General features: G+C 39.4%; 2 protein-coding genes across 2 annotated transcripts; both read left to right on the forward strand.

The window, feature by feature from the left end:
* The first annotated feature begins 1,307 nt into the window (after window positions 1-1,307).
* LOC131002628 (uncharacterized) lies at window positions 1,308-7,301 on the forward strand. Its single transcript, XM_057929089.1, has 4 exons — window positions 1,308-1,547; window positions 1,612-5,404; window positions 5,470-5,627; window positions 6,891-7,301. The coding sequence occupies exons 1-4, from the start codon at window positions 1,308-1,310 to the stop codon at window positions 7,299-7,301; spliced, it is 4,602 nt and encodes a 1,533-aa protein (XP_057785072.1).
* Window positions 7,302-7,307: 6 nt separating this feature from the next.
* On the forward strand, window positions 7,308-7,820 carry LOC131002629 (uncharacterized). Its single transcript, XM_057929090.1, has one exon. It carries the CDS (start codon window positions 7,308-7,310, stop codon window positions 7,818-7,820), a length of 513 nt encoding a protein of 170 aa, XP_057785073.1.
* Window positions 7,821-14,799: the final 6,979 nt, after the last annotated feature.

Raw genomic sequence — 14,799 nt, forward strand, 5'->3', positions numbered from 1 at the left:
TCAAGGAATTTCGATCCCTTCAAGGAGCATTCTTCGTTGGCTAATGTGTGGGTGAGAATACACTATTTGCCGATAGAATATTGGTACGCGGAAGTGCTGGCTGGAGTTGCGAGATATATTGGGCATCCCATTAGAATCGATGCAGCTTCAGTGAAGAAGGATTTTGGACAGTTTGCGAGGGTCTTGGTCGAGTTAGATATGTCTAAACCTCTTCCTACTACTCTTCTTTTTGATGAAGGAGATTTCGCTTTTTATATTGAGTTCACTTATGAAAAGCTCCCACTTTACTGCAACAGGTGCAAAATAACAGGACACTCTCCTGATAGATGTTTCACAGCTATTCAAAAGGAAACTGACGAGACAACTACTCACGTCAAGATTGCCACGCAACAACCAAGGGGAAAACAATGGCAAGAAATTCAGCATATTCAGACTACGAACAACGAACATGAAGCCGCCTTGCATGAGCATAGAAATCAACCTGTCGGCGATCAACAGATTCAGCAACATTCGGTTAAAGATAAGCAGTGCTCGGGGACTACGATTGGAAACACTTTTGCTGTGTTGGAAAACCTGAGAGGTGAAGAAACTGGGTTACAAATCTTGGAGGCTGAGCAGATAACTGATAAATCCGCGCGCGTACAGCAGCAAGGTTCCGGTGAGGACAATGAACCAAGATCTACACCTCAGAAGGTTGCGCAGCCTTCGCATCGAGGCTCTTCGCCTCATCTGTTGGAGCAGGAGGAAAATGCTAAGAACAGAATCAGTGGTGAGAATGTTAGATTTCAGTTGAGGAATAATGAGGATATCAGAGGGCCGGATATGTTGGACGCTATCACCAACATTGTGGAGACATCGGTGTACGATAGGCCGCTTGAAGTTTATGTTTCTGAAAGTTCAGAAGAGGAGGAAACAATTGAAGCGGATGTTATAAGTGAGGAAATTCATTCCCGACAGCAACCAACTGATGCGGTTGCTTTTGAGAATGCTATGAAGGCTCAGAGATTGGAACAAATTCTGGCATTGGCTAAGGAGCCAATTACTTCGGGTATGGCAGCTAAGCGGCGCGGTAGGCCTTCAAAAAAACAGCTCGCAGATCGTGCAGCGGAACAAATCTCAAAACAGGCAGAGGAGAGTATTAAACATCGTCTTCGAAAAGCTGGAGATGCTGGCAATAATCCGGAAGCTTTTGTTATTGACAATAGCAAGAAAGACTGTATTCAGGCGATGGAGAATGTCGCCCGTGAAAGCTGGTCGGCTGAGGTGGAAAGATGCGGAGGCTCCTCCGCCCATTTCAATCAATCTTCATGAATATCATCGCCTGGAATGTCCGTGGTTTGACGGACGAATCCAAGCGGTTACTTAAGGAGCACTGTAGCTCATTTTCTCCTGTTATCTTGGGTTTGATTGAACCTAAGAAGGCGTTTCGTAAGGTGAGGCAGAGCTACTGGAATTCTTTAAATATGGTGCCTATTCATCAAAATTGTCGAGCATCTAAAAGTTCGAACATTTGGGTTCTTGCTCATCCTGATGTGATTGCAACCATGGTTTTTTCCTCTGACCAATCTGTGATCGTTGATTGTATTTGGCAAACTTTCAACTTCCGTGTAGCTATTATACACGGAGCCAATGACCAGATCCTCCGCCGTCAACTTTGGCATGATCTTCTACATTTCACGTCAGGTAATACTGTCTTTATTGGTGATTTTAACGCAGTCAAAGGCTCTAATGAGAGGATCAGTTCTAGGTCCCCTTCAAGAAGCTCATGCTTGGACTTCTGCGCTTTCATTGATGATTCTCAATTCATTGAATCTCCAACTGAAGGGATTCGCTTTACCTGGTCTGGACGTCGGTTTTTTCCCCGTCATGTTGAATCTATCCTTGATAGAGCATTTTTTTCCCAAGGGTTTTGCTGATTTATGCGATTCGATTGTTACCACGGCGCTTCCGAGGCTCACCTCTGATCATTCTCCGTTAGTTCTGCAGTGCCGTCAGGTTACTCCATCTGGCATAAGACACTTCAGATTTCTGAATATGTGGACCCTTCATCCTTCGTTCTTAGATATGGTGAAGAATTCGTGGATGGTTGCTGTTAACACTAGCTGCCCTATTCTGTGTGTTATGTTGAAACTCAAGAGGCTGCGTTATGATATTAAGGTCTGGAATAAAGATGTTTTTGGCAACGTAGATAATTCGATTGGTCTATTTCAGAATCATTTGGCGGTCACCCAGAACCAGATTTCTGAAACTGGATATACTGATGAGCTCTTCGATGAGGAGATTCGTTTGCAAGCTGAGCTTAATGTTGCGCTTTCTAGAAAAAATAATCTTCTTCAACAGAAAAGCCGTGCCTCGTGGTTGCAAGATGGGGATAGAAATACGACTTTCTTTCACAGAATGATAAAATTCAAACGGAGGAATACTTTGATTACTCGCTTGAATATTGATGGTGTGGATGTCTATGATCCGAGTATTATTGAGCAACATATCATCAGGCACTTCTCGGCTCTTTTCATGGATGATGGAAGCCCGAGCGCTGACCCTTTGGAGATTGAGGCGCTTTTTGATCTGGCGGTTTCGGATGCTCAGAATAATTTTTTGGTCAGTATACCTGCGGAGAGTGAGATTGCGGCGGAGGTCTTTGGAATGGACGCTAATAGTGCCCCTGGACCTGATGGTTTCTCTGGTTCCTTCTTTCAGACTTGCTGGGAAATTATTAAGACGGATGTCGTCAGTGCTGTTCAAACTTTTTTCCGGTCTTCTTATTTACCTACTGGTTGCAATTCCAGTACAATGATTCTTATCCCAAAGAAGAAGGATGTTTCAACTGTTGCTGATTTGAGACCCATCGTTCTGTCGAACTTCTTCTTTAAAATCATTTCCAAAATCTTGGCGTCAAGGCTTAGCAGGATTGCGTCCACTCATATCTCTAATAACCAATTTGGTTTCATTAGTGGTCGCAACATCCATGATTGCATTATGCTCAGCTCTGAGGGATTCAACTCGATGCAACGTACGAATCGGGGTTCGAATATGGCTTGCAAAATTGACATTCGTAAGGCTTTTGACACCATTCGCTGGGAGTTCATTATGCAAGTTTTGAGAGCGAATGGATATCATGAGAAGTTCGTCAATTGGATTTGGATCATTTTTAGCTCTGCCCGGCTCTCCATTCTTTACAATGGTCAGCTTTCGGGGTACTTCTCTTGTTCTCGTGGGGTTAGGCAGGGTGATCCGTTGTCGCCGATTTTATTTGGGATTGCGGAAGACGTCCTGAGTCACCTTATCAGCAGTTGTGTGGAATCGAGACACCTTAGTCCGATGGGTTTCAGTCGGGCCACTAATTTTCCAACACACTTATTTTATGCTGATGATATTATCCTTTTTAGCACTGCTACGGTTCGTAATGCTCGAAAGATCAAGGAAATTCTGAATTATTATGGTTCGATTTCTGGTCAGGTTTGCAGTCAGGAGAAATCGAATCTCTACTTCGCTAGGGGCGTGACTACGGATAGGAGAAGGGCTATTCAGCGTGTCATGGGTTTCTCTGTGGGGAATCTTCCGATGACGTATTTGGGAGTTCCTATATTTGTTGGTCGTCCGCGGGCCTCGTATCTCATGCCGATCTTTGATAAAATTGTCCAAAAGTTTGCAAGGTGGAAAGGTCTTCAACTGTCTATCGCAGGCCGTTTATGTTTGGTGAGGTCTGTGATTCAGAGTTCGATTGTGCATTCGATGATGGTTTATAAATGGCCTAAATCGTTATTGCATTCGCTTGACCGTAAATGTCGTAATTTCATTTGGACGGGCAGCATTGATCAGCAACCGCGTTGTTCTGTTAGTTGGAGACGGGTGTGCGCTCCTAAAGAGGAAGGTGGTCTTGGCATTCGTTCTTTTACCTTAATGAATAAATCTTTTTTGATGAAGCTGGCATGGAAGATGATAAAAGGTGATGATTGGGCTCATCGGATTATGAGGTCCAGATACCTCACGACCTTCAGCTATGCTAAGCAAAATATTGCTAATTCGACTATTTGGCTCGGCGTGAAACAAGAGATTGATCCCTTGGTGGTTGATTCTTACTCTTGCATCAATAATGGTGCTAATACTTATTTTTGGAAGGATGATTGGCTGGGTTACATTTTGGTGGATAAGCTCAAAATTCCTCACTACATGCATGATTTTCTCCATTTCTCTGTGAAAGATTACTACTACGATGGTCTGTGGCATTTCTCGCCTTCGTTTGTGAATTATTTCCCTGAGGTGGTGGCTGATATTTTATTGATTCCTATGAGCGAGGAAAAAGATTCTAGATATTGGAAGCATTCGCTCAAGGGGGATGTCTCGGCGGCTTTAGCCTTCTCCAAGAATTGTCATCGTTACACTATGGTGAAATGGGGGACATGGATTTGGGAACCGTACATTCCGATTCGTCGTTCAATCTTATGCTGGAGGATTCTTCATGGGCGTCTTCCAACCTTGGATACTCTCGTTAGACAAGGTATGGTCACTCCTAATGGTTGTCCCTTTTGTTATATGGATGCTGAAACCATTGAGCATATCATGTGGAGCTGTCCTCGGATTAGTTACATTTGGGAAACGTTTCTGGTCTGGTTTCATAAAACGGATCTGTTAAGTTGCTTGGATATTCACACTTTTTTAGTGCTGGCTTGGAATGCTTGCTTCAGCCCCCAAATTTTGGCTTTTTGGAAAGGAGGCATTATTTCGATCCTGTGGAAGATATGGGACTGTAGGAATGCGATTGTTTTCGATGATCTCCGTTTTGAGGCTCGGTCGATTCTTACTTTTGTTAAAGCTTATTTTAAAGAGATGGATTCTAATTTTTCACGGCTTGGTACCATCAAGAATAATTGGACTGACTACGTGATTGTTAGAAGTCTTGGAATTGGCAGTCGAGCTGCTCCTCCCCCTCGCATGGTGGAGGTTTATTGGTGGCCTCCGGTGACTCATTGGATTAAGGTCAACACCGATGGCTCTGCTAAAGGGGCTCCTGGTCGTATTGCCGCGGGAGGAGTCTTTAGGGATAATTTTGCTTATGTCCGTGGCTGTTTTCACATCAAGGGTGGTAGTGGGTTTGCTTTTGAAGCTGAGCTTCTCGCGGTTATTACTGCTATTAATATTGCTCATGATCGTGGCTGGCTTCATCTTTGGGTTGAGTCCGATTCGATGTATGTGGTGCGGTTGTTGGAGAATCGCTCCACGAATGTTCCCTGGCGTTTCTTAGCTTCCTGGAAGCAGGTTCTTCGTCGTCTTCATGGTTTTTCTTTGATTGTTACTCACATCTTTCGGGAAGGAAATCACCCCGCGGACATAATGGCCAATGATGATAGACAAGAGGGATGGTGGCCTTATGCGATTGACGATATTAAACATGCGGTGGCTCGTGATTTTTCTACCCATAGCTTTGTTAGAATGGTGCTTTAAGGTGTTAGTGTTTGTTTCGAATAGGTTGGATGCTTCTCGCGACAGGTGCGGTTGCTTCGTTGGGGTTTCGGTTGTCTGTTGGTGTTGGGATGGTTCCTACTTATTCCGTTTACATGGTTTTTCTTGGTCTGCTGATTTTCCTTTTAGCTTCGCTAGTTGTGGCTGGTGTCGTGCTATTTCTGGTTTTCATTTTGGTTCCTTTTTGGTTGGTTGTGTTTTTGCTTGTTCTTTGCTTGTTCTCCTTTGTTGGTTTGCTTTGATGTGTTCGGGAACCGAGCTGCTTAGGGGTGATGGTTCGGCCGGAATCTCTGAAGTTGTCTCACTTCCGTTCCCACACAGCTCCTTGTTTAGACGAGTACTCTTTTTCCCTTCCGAGCTACTTTTAATGAGGCTCGGCCCTTAGTTTGTTGTTTGTGCACTCAAGGGTTCTTGGTTCGTTTTTTCTCTTTCTCTTTTTAATAAAAATTAATTTAAAAAAAATATTGAATTAATGAATGATTAACTGAGAGAAATTTGGTTTTTCAACTTGTTCTATTACTTGATTGATTGAAAACTATTAATATATACTTATGATATACTCCCTCCATGTGCGATATTGTGTCCACATTGTGGACGGCGTGAATTTTTAAAAAAATGGTGGATAATAGTAGTAGACTAGCAGTGAGTGGAAGTTTGTGGACCCTACTTCTATAAATGGAAGTGGAAACGACATCGCGGACGGACCGAAATGACAAATGTGAAAACAATATCGCGGACGGAGGGAGAACTATTTATTCATATGATTTCCAATAATGTATAATAATTTAATTAATGAAAGAGAATTAACATTTTCATGCTCACCACTCATGTTAAGTGACAATTTTAATTATGAAAGAGAATTAACATACTCTTTTCTATAACTAAACGATAATTCTAATATTCGCAGTAAAATATTAAAATGTCGAAATGTAAAAATTTAGGGGCATTTTAATACCAAAATTAATCAAAAGGTGAAAATGAAATCCTTGAATTCAGGTTTATATTTTGTTTGTCGAATTCTAAACAAGATTCAAACATTAATTATAACCAACAAGAGAGGGAAGAAAAAATAAGAAAAGTTAACATTTGTTTCAAAAAAATCTTCTCATACAAAAGAAGAGAGATATTTAAAATCTAGATATAAAGCAACCACCAACATTCGAAAATAAAAATAAAAACTCATATAAACCAAAACCTACTATATAAACATAATAAAGACAAGAGCAAAGCAAATAACAAGAGTATAAAAAACTAAAGGATTTTCACATTTATTCTTGAAGGGACATGCTCTTTAAGTTGCTCCTTTGCAACCCTTGCAAATACTTCATCTTCAACCTTGTGTAGATAAATGTGATCCCACTGCCGATGACACTCGATACTCTGTGGATCAATAATTATATTTTCTAGTGCAACAACCTTCTTATCAGATCAATCACTTGGCGAAAGCAGTAGCCAAACTGGAGGAAAATGCCGGTAAACTCCCAGCCATGAGGATCAATCCCAGAGAACAAGCTCAGGTGATCCTAACGGAGTTCGTGGAAGGAGAGGAAGATACAAAAGAGTTGTTAGCTGAAGTTGAATTAATCAAAGAAAACGTGAAGGAAGGCGGTGCAGGTCTAACTACAGAACAAGCTGGTGGTAGCAATCTAACCGAGGCACCCTACCCAGGATGCCTAAGACAGAAGGCCAAAGAGAAAGACGCAAGTGAAATGATGAAGATGTTCCAGAAAGTGGAACTGAGCATACCATTACTCGATGCCATCAGACAAATTCCAAAGTATGCCAAGATCTTGAAAGACCTTTGTTCAAGGAAGGTAAAGATGGAGGAAGAAGTCTGATATGTGATGGGCGAAAGTGTTTCGGCTGTGATCCAACGAAAGTTGCCCCCAAAGCGGAAGGATCCGGGAATGTTCACCATTCCATGCAACATTGGTGGAACAAACATGGATAAAGTAATGATGGACTTGGGAACTTCCATAAATGTGATGCCACTGGCCGTTTATAAAAGGTTGAACATCGGAGCATTAAGGAATACCCGTGTGGTCATACAGTTGGCCGACAGATCCAACGCCTATCCTGAAGGTGTAGTAGAGGACGTACTGATTAAAGTGGGGGATTTGATCTTTCCCGCCGACTTTTATGTCCTGGATACCGGTCCTAAAGCTGGAGAGAATGCTATATTATTGGGAAGGCCGTTCATGATGACCGCTGGAACCAAAATTGATATGAAGACTGGAGTTTTAACATGTGAGTTCGATGGAGTTCAGGAAGAGTTCAACATGTATGAAACTGTGAAGATGAAGCAAGAAGTGGAAACCATGGACATTGTTTACCTCATTTCTGGACGCGTTTTGTGAATATTTTGGGTGCATTTTCGAGCATGCTCTAGGTTTTTTAGATATCATTTTATACTTGCTCGTTGGTTTTTCGTGCACTGGTGTTGTCCTTGTAGATTATCAGGTTCTCGTGCATTTTGGGAAGAAAAGGAGATGTTTTTGAAGTTTCTCGAGCCGGCCATCGCCGCCTCACGGCGGCTGCCTGCGTTCATTTAGTGGCATGATGCGAATGGGGTAGGCGGCGGCTGCCGCCCGCGTTAATCCGGTAGTTACGATTTTCAAGTATAAAACCCATTTTTAGGGTTTTCTCCATCATTTCCGACTCCAGCAGCCTCCTAGGGCGATTTTCACCTATTTTCTTTAGTTTTTGAGAGCTTTAAACTTATTGAAACATCTTTTGATTCACGGATCGTTGTTCATCGCGTGATTTATTTTGGGATTGCAACGTTGGAATTCTCGTTTGAATGATTGTAAGCACTCTTGGATTGACATTTTCCTGAATTGTGGATTGTTCTTGGTTTAGTTATGAAATTACTAGTGATGTTTGAGATTTATGTGTGTGTCCTAATTGCTTGATGTTCTTCAATTATTTATTCTCTGGTTAATTGTTTTTACAAGTTTTCACTTCCGTTCAAGATTGTTGAGTTGATTAGTCGAGTTTATGAGTTTGCAATTGTGATCATGTTCATGCCTTGATTGTCTACAATTGTTGCATTTCATTCATTGAATTATTTTCTGCAATTAGGTTAGATTAGTGCCATCTAGGAAATAGACTTTTATTGTTTTAGATATTTCCCGTTAGCTTCTTTTCGTTGGTTGATTATCTTTCATTTGTGGTAGTATGAGTTTCATAGTTTCTTTTAATTAGTTACTTGCTTCCTTGTTGGTTATTTTATGTCTAGAAGGTTAGAGAGTTGCCCGACCCAACTTTTGATTAGAGTGTTTAGGTTTTCTTTCCCGTATCCTGTGAGTAGCACGATTAAAGCCCTGCTTAGCCTTCCTTGTGAGACGACTTGGGTTAGCTTACTACACTAGGACGACCTCGTACAATTGCGAGTCAATCTAGCAAGTGTTTTAGGTTGGGTTAGACATGATCGATGTGTTTGAGCCGCTAGTACAAGAACATGGAATCGAGTTCGGTTCAGGGGATACGACTGAGAAAGTGATTCAGTATGGCCTAACCGATCGAGATGTAGACATATGGAGGATGAGGATATGAAAGAAGCCATCATAGAGCTTTATTCTCTCCGAGAAAGCACTTTGGAAGCTGAAATGGAAGTAGATCAGAGAATCATGGATATGATCTATGAGATCTATTCAGTTGGAGGAACAGAAGCAGGCAAACCAGAGTTATTGGCTCAGTATGGGCAGAACGAGAAGCTTTTACCTTCAATAGTAAAGGCACCTGTATTGGAACTTAGGAAATTACCCAACCACTTGCAATATGCTTATTTGGGTCCTGACGAGATGCTTCCAGTCATAATCAGTGCGGATCTAACTCTTGTTCAGGAAGAACGTTTGGTCAGAGTCTTAATGGAGAACAGGGAAGCCATCAGTTGGACCTTGGCCGATATTAAGGGGATCAGTCCAACAGAGTGCACGCACCATATCTATTTAGAAGAAGGAACCAAAGCTATTCGAAACTCACAAAGAAAGATGAACCCAGTTATGAAGGAGGTGGTACTAAAAGAGATCCTGAAGTTTTTGGAATTGGGAATAATCTGTCCCATCTCCGATAGCCAATGGGTGAGCCCCATCCATGTCGTACCGAAGAAGTCAGGGATACAGGTCATCAAAAATGACCAAGGCGAGCTGGTTCCAACCCGACTGCAGACTGGATGGAGGGTTTGCATAGATTACATGAAGCTAAATATGGTCACACGCAAAGATCACTTCCCATTACCGTTCATCGATCAGATGCTGGAGCGTTTAGCTGGTAATGCCTATTACTGTTTCCTAGATAGGTATTCTAGTTACATGCAAATCTTTGTGGCTCATGAAGACCAAGAGAAAACAACTTTCACTTGTGTATTTGGAACATTTGCATATCGAAGAATGCCATTTGGATTATGCAATGCACCAGGAACTTTTCAACGGTGCATGATGAGCATCTTCTCCGACTTGCTTGAAAATTGTATTGAAGTTTTCATGGATGACTTCACCGTGTATGGAGACTCGTTCGACACTTGTCTCAATCATCTAGAGCTCGTGTTGAAGAGGTGTGTAGAGAAAAGCCTAGTTCTTAACTATGAAAAGTGTCATTTTATGGTAAAAGAAGGAATCGTGCTGGGCCACGTGATCTCGGAGAGGAGAATCGAAGTGGATAAGACAAAAATTGAGTCTATCGCCAAACTGCCCTACCCAACAGCAGTAAAGCACATACGGGCTGTAACACCCCAATTTTCCATAAGATAATATTAGATTATTCTCTAGGATATTTGGTGAGATTTGAAAAATCTAGGATTTATCTAAGCCTAGAATAAATTAGATTTTAGAATAAATGTGTTGTTACTCATTTATTATATTTAAAATTTGCATTTACATTTCTTTAAGCATTTCCACAACATTAGCTCAACTGCATTATATTGTCATATTATTTATTTATTTATTTTTCCTAAATTTAAACATATATTTTACCCAAAGGATTTTATTTAGAATTTGTGAAATAAATATACTTATATATAATAGATATATAATAATATATTCTTTTAAAAATTGCTTATAAATATATAATATATACCGTATAGATATATATATCTTAAGCTAATTGTATATATATATATATTATATACGTATATATAGCTATACTATAGCTGTACTAAATAGCTTTTAGTTAATAAATATTTACATTATATATAATAGTACCATATAGCTTTGTAATTAAGTTAAATGATTATATATATATATAGATATATATATATATATATATATATATATAAACAAAAAGTGTATACTAGTTATTGAAAATATAAGAGTTAAATATATATATATATATATAAATGCATGGACAAAATACTATTACGTAGTCTATGTTCAAATCATGCAAAGTATATATATATATATATATATATATATATATATATATATATATATATTATATTAAGTAGGAACAAGTGTAAGAAATTGATAAAGCGACTAATCAAACCTACGAAGCTACGAAACAAGTGTAGGAATTTAAGAAACATACTAATCAAACCTACTAACCTATGGATACGTCTATAAATGACTCAACTTAGCTATAAATCACCTATATAAATATGTGGTCGGATGGTTGCAATAAACCACAAATCATAAAGCAGAAATATTAAAAGACAAGAGGTGTCGACCAATACTAGATAAAAGGTGGGTTATATTTTCCAAAGTATATTTGAGTTATTAAGCTCTGATATTGTTAGATGAAATGTGGTATGTCCACGAAATGTTTTCACGTTCTCCCACTGTTTAATGCTTTTATGTTAACAATTGTGACTTTTAATGGGTCTAACTCACCTATTAAAAGTTGTGCGCACGGTCTTAAGGTAGTGGATTGATCCCCACGAGCCTTATAGACGAAATGAGGATTTTGGGTTCGCCTTTAATCCGGCTAGATGGTGTAGCTGACATGGGTTCGTCCTGGGGTCCCAGCTAGTTAATGAATGAATGAATGATTACTTCCCAGGGGTCGCCCAGGGACTACGAATGAGAGGATAAGGGTAACAGTGGTGCTACGGTATGGCACGCGCAATGAATGAAAATGTTTTGTGATTATAGAAGTTAAATGTTTTATTTTAAAACATTCTATAATTCACGTATGTGCATGGACTATCATATGAAGATGATTATTTCAAAAATGCACGACCCACTGGGTACATTAGTACTTAGCCCACAAATCTTTTCAGGTTAGTAAGATGGTGGAGACGGAAGCAGCTGTGGCGGGTTGGCGGCAATATGTTGAAATAGCTAGCTATTATATTTAAAAAATATGTCATATATTTTGAGTATGTAAAATGCTAGTTAAAGATTATACATATGATATTATTATTATGCAATAATTTATTTATCGCTCGATGGAGAGTGCATGTAGTCGGCCCCTCTTGGACGCTTGACCAAAGCCCTCATGATCATGTTGTGCTGTGCCAATTTCATGAGTGAGCTGGTCGGTCAACTCCTTTTGGCAAGCCAGACTCGGTTACCCCATCATTTACCCCTTTATTAAAATTGTAATTAAATGTCCGACTGCTTAGCCACACGTATTTGTAGACTGGTTCTAAACAACCAGCGTGCTGAGCCAAGCTTTCCGACTTGAATATTAAATATGTTATAATACTTAGTTTAATTATCTAACAACGATGACTATACATTAATATTCTTTAAGAATATTAACAAAAAGAGATGAACATATATATTATTATATTATTATTAAATATTTACAATTATTATTATTATTATAATTATTATTATTACTATTATTATTATCCCCTTTCTTTCCCGCTCACGTTTCGGCATTCGTGCCTTCCTTCGGGAATTGGGGCGTGACAGAGTGGTATCAGAGCAAGATCCTGTCGGATCTACGCTCCCAGTTTGGTACCAATTTCATATCAAAGTAATATTTTTGACTTGAATCAATCTATAAATGAATAAGACTATATGATTAAGTATGTAAATGCAACAACCCCCAGCTAGTTATCTCTCAACCAAGGTACATTATTTTTACATGCAACATGAATTAAAGTTGCATATGTTTAAATTGCATATTTGTAATAGCGCGCAAGAAATGCCTCTTCAGGAAATATTTGACATGTTTTATTTGAGTTTCTCATGATGAATGAATCACAAATGGCATAAAATTATTATGCATTAAAGATATATTTAAAAATGATGATTGATTTCTTCTATGTATTATGGTTGAAAGTTTGTGATTATTTACATGTTATATTTTTAAAAGTGATAATAAGGAGTTATAAAGGAATGATGATAAAGAGTGTGCATTGATCACGAGACTATAAGAAGAGGTTTTGTTGTACCACTATACATAAGCTAGTGGTCTTTATGAATTAATTATGCTAGTTGATATAGTATTATATTTTCTATAGATTTATTGTATCACAGATGGACTTATGGGATGTAGAATCCGAAAATGCTTGGTACATGAACCAACTTATACAGTGTGATGTGGAATACTTCAAAACATATACGGTAAACCAAATCAAGTCCCTAGGACAGATGCTTGCCGATTTCTGTACTATTTGGCAACCAGTCAGATATTGGATTACAGATTGGGAAGTGGCAAATATGTTTTGTTCACAAGTACCACTTTCATGGAAGCCATGGGTGGAGCAAGAAATCATGAGGCTTAGAGGAGATGACTCAATGTACTACCCAATCATTCACTTCCCGACTTTTGCAACCACTCTGTTCAAACAATGGGTAACTATTGGTGCACCGCCACCAGAAGTAGATGATATGAATATATATCAACAAATGACCCGTAAGAAATGTAGCGAGCAACAGGTCCAAGAAAGAAAATATATGCCAATTTCCCCAATATGTATTCAACAACCTAATTATCCAATCAGGGCACATGACCACGAAGCGGGTTCTTCTAAGTTTCAGTCTAGGAAGCCACGTTGCAGGATTTGTACGGATTTTGAATATTTTCGTTTTGAAGCACCGCGTGAAGAAGATATCAAGATGAAAGATAATGATGATGAGGAAGATTGGTCAATGATTGTGGAGACTGCATCAAGTACAACACCAGGAAGTCAGAAACGTCCACTCGAAATCTCTAGCGACAACGATAATGATGAAGTTAAGCGTTTGGGTTTAGTCTATGGAGGGGAAAATAAGAAGAATAAGAAGAATCAGGGATAGATTGATAAAGCAAAGTTTTGATGTCAGGGATTGACAATTTTACTTCGTCACCTTGACACTAGATCGGTTATATTTGTGTAATATATCTAAACATGTATCCGTACTTCCAAAGACCTCAGTGGAGGCATTGTAAAATATAAAGTCTGTATGTGTATTACCTATGAATTTCTTCATGTAATACATGTTGAATACTATAAAGTCTTATTATTACTTCTTTTGACAGATGACAACTAGAACTCGAGCTAGAAACAACGAAAATCCCGAGGGTGACGAACTAGTTAATCACATCCCAATCCGTGATACCGAAAACATGTTTAGAAAACAACACCCTCCAACTTTTGACGGCTTAGGCAATCCGTTAGACGCCGAAAAATGGGTTAGAGTGATAGATCGAATCTTTGCATATATAAGGTGTGAAGCTCATGAGACGCCCTACACAGCCCACCCAGGAAGCACTAAGATGTATAGAGATTTAAAAAGAAACTTTTGGTGGGAAGGTATGAAGAAAGACATCGCCTTATTCGTTGAACGATGTTTAGCGTGTCAACAAGTAAAAGTAATACATCAACGACCATCAGGTATGTTGCAACCCTTACCTATACCCGAGTGGAAATGGGAGCATATCACGATGGATTTCGTGACAGGATTACCAAAAACTATCAAGGGGAATACTGCGATATGGGTGATAGTAGATCGTTTGACGAAATCCTCGCATTTTGTTCCAATCAAGATTACATTTGGGCTGGAACGTCTAGCTCAATTATATGTTAAGGAAATTGTACGTCTTCATGGAGTACCAGTGTCAATCACATCAGATCGTGATACAAGATTTACTTCACGTTTTTGGAAAAGTCTGCAAGAAGCCATGGGTACGCAACTAAATTTCAGCACAACATTTCATCCCCAAACTGACGGGCAATCTGAAAGGACGATTCAAGTTTTAGAAGATATGTTGCGAACGATCGTTATAGATAAAGGTGAAAATTGGGAAGATGTTCTGCCTTTGGTCAAATTCGCTTATAATAATAGTTATCAGGCAACGATCGGAATGGCACCTTTTGAAGCATTGTACGGGAGAAAATGTAGATCGCCTCTTTATTGGGATTAAGTTGGTGAACGAAGAATTCTACGGCCGGATCTGGTTCGACAA

Source organism: Salvia miltiorrhiza, unplaced genomic scaffold (genome assembly GCF_028751815.1).
Source record: "Salvia miltiorrhiza cultivar Shanhuang (shh) unplaced genomic scaffold, IMPLAD_Smil_shh fragScaff_scaffold_156_1, whole genome shotgun sequence".
In the NCBI taxonomy this organism is placed as follows: Eukaryota; Viridiplantae; Streptophyta; class Magnoliopsida; order Lamiales; family Lamiaceae; genus Salvia; species Salvia miltiorrhiza.

Bases quoted from the DNA above. Each gene is read 5' to 3' on its own strand.
- LOC131002628 (XM_057929089.1), top strand. From the start codon at position 1,308: ATGAATATCATCGCCTGGAATGTCCGTGGTTTGACGGACGAATCCAAG. The intron at 1,548-1,611 runs GTTTTTTCCTCT...ACTTCCGTGTAG, and splicing joins CTGATGTGATTGCAACCATG to CTATTATACACGGAGCCAAT. The intron at 5,628-6,890 runs GTTTTCATTTTG...CCTTCTTATCAG, and splicing joins CTGGTGTCGTGCTATTTCTG to ATCAATCACTTGGCGAAAGC.
- LOC131002629 (XM_057929090.1), top strand. From the start codon at position 7,308: ATGGGCGAAAGTGTTTCGGCTGTGATCCAACGAAAGTTGCCCCCAAAG.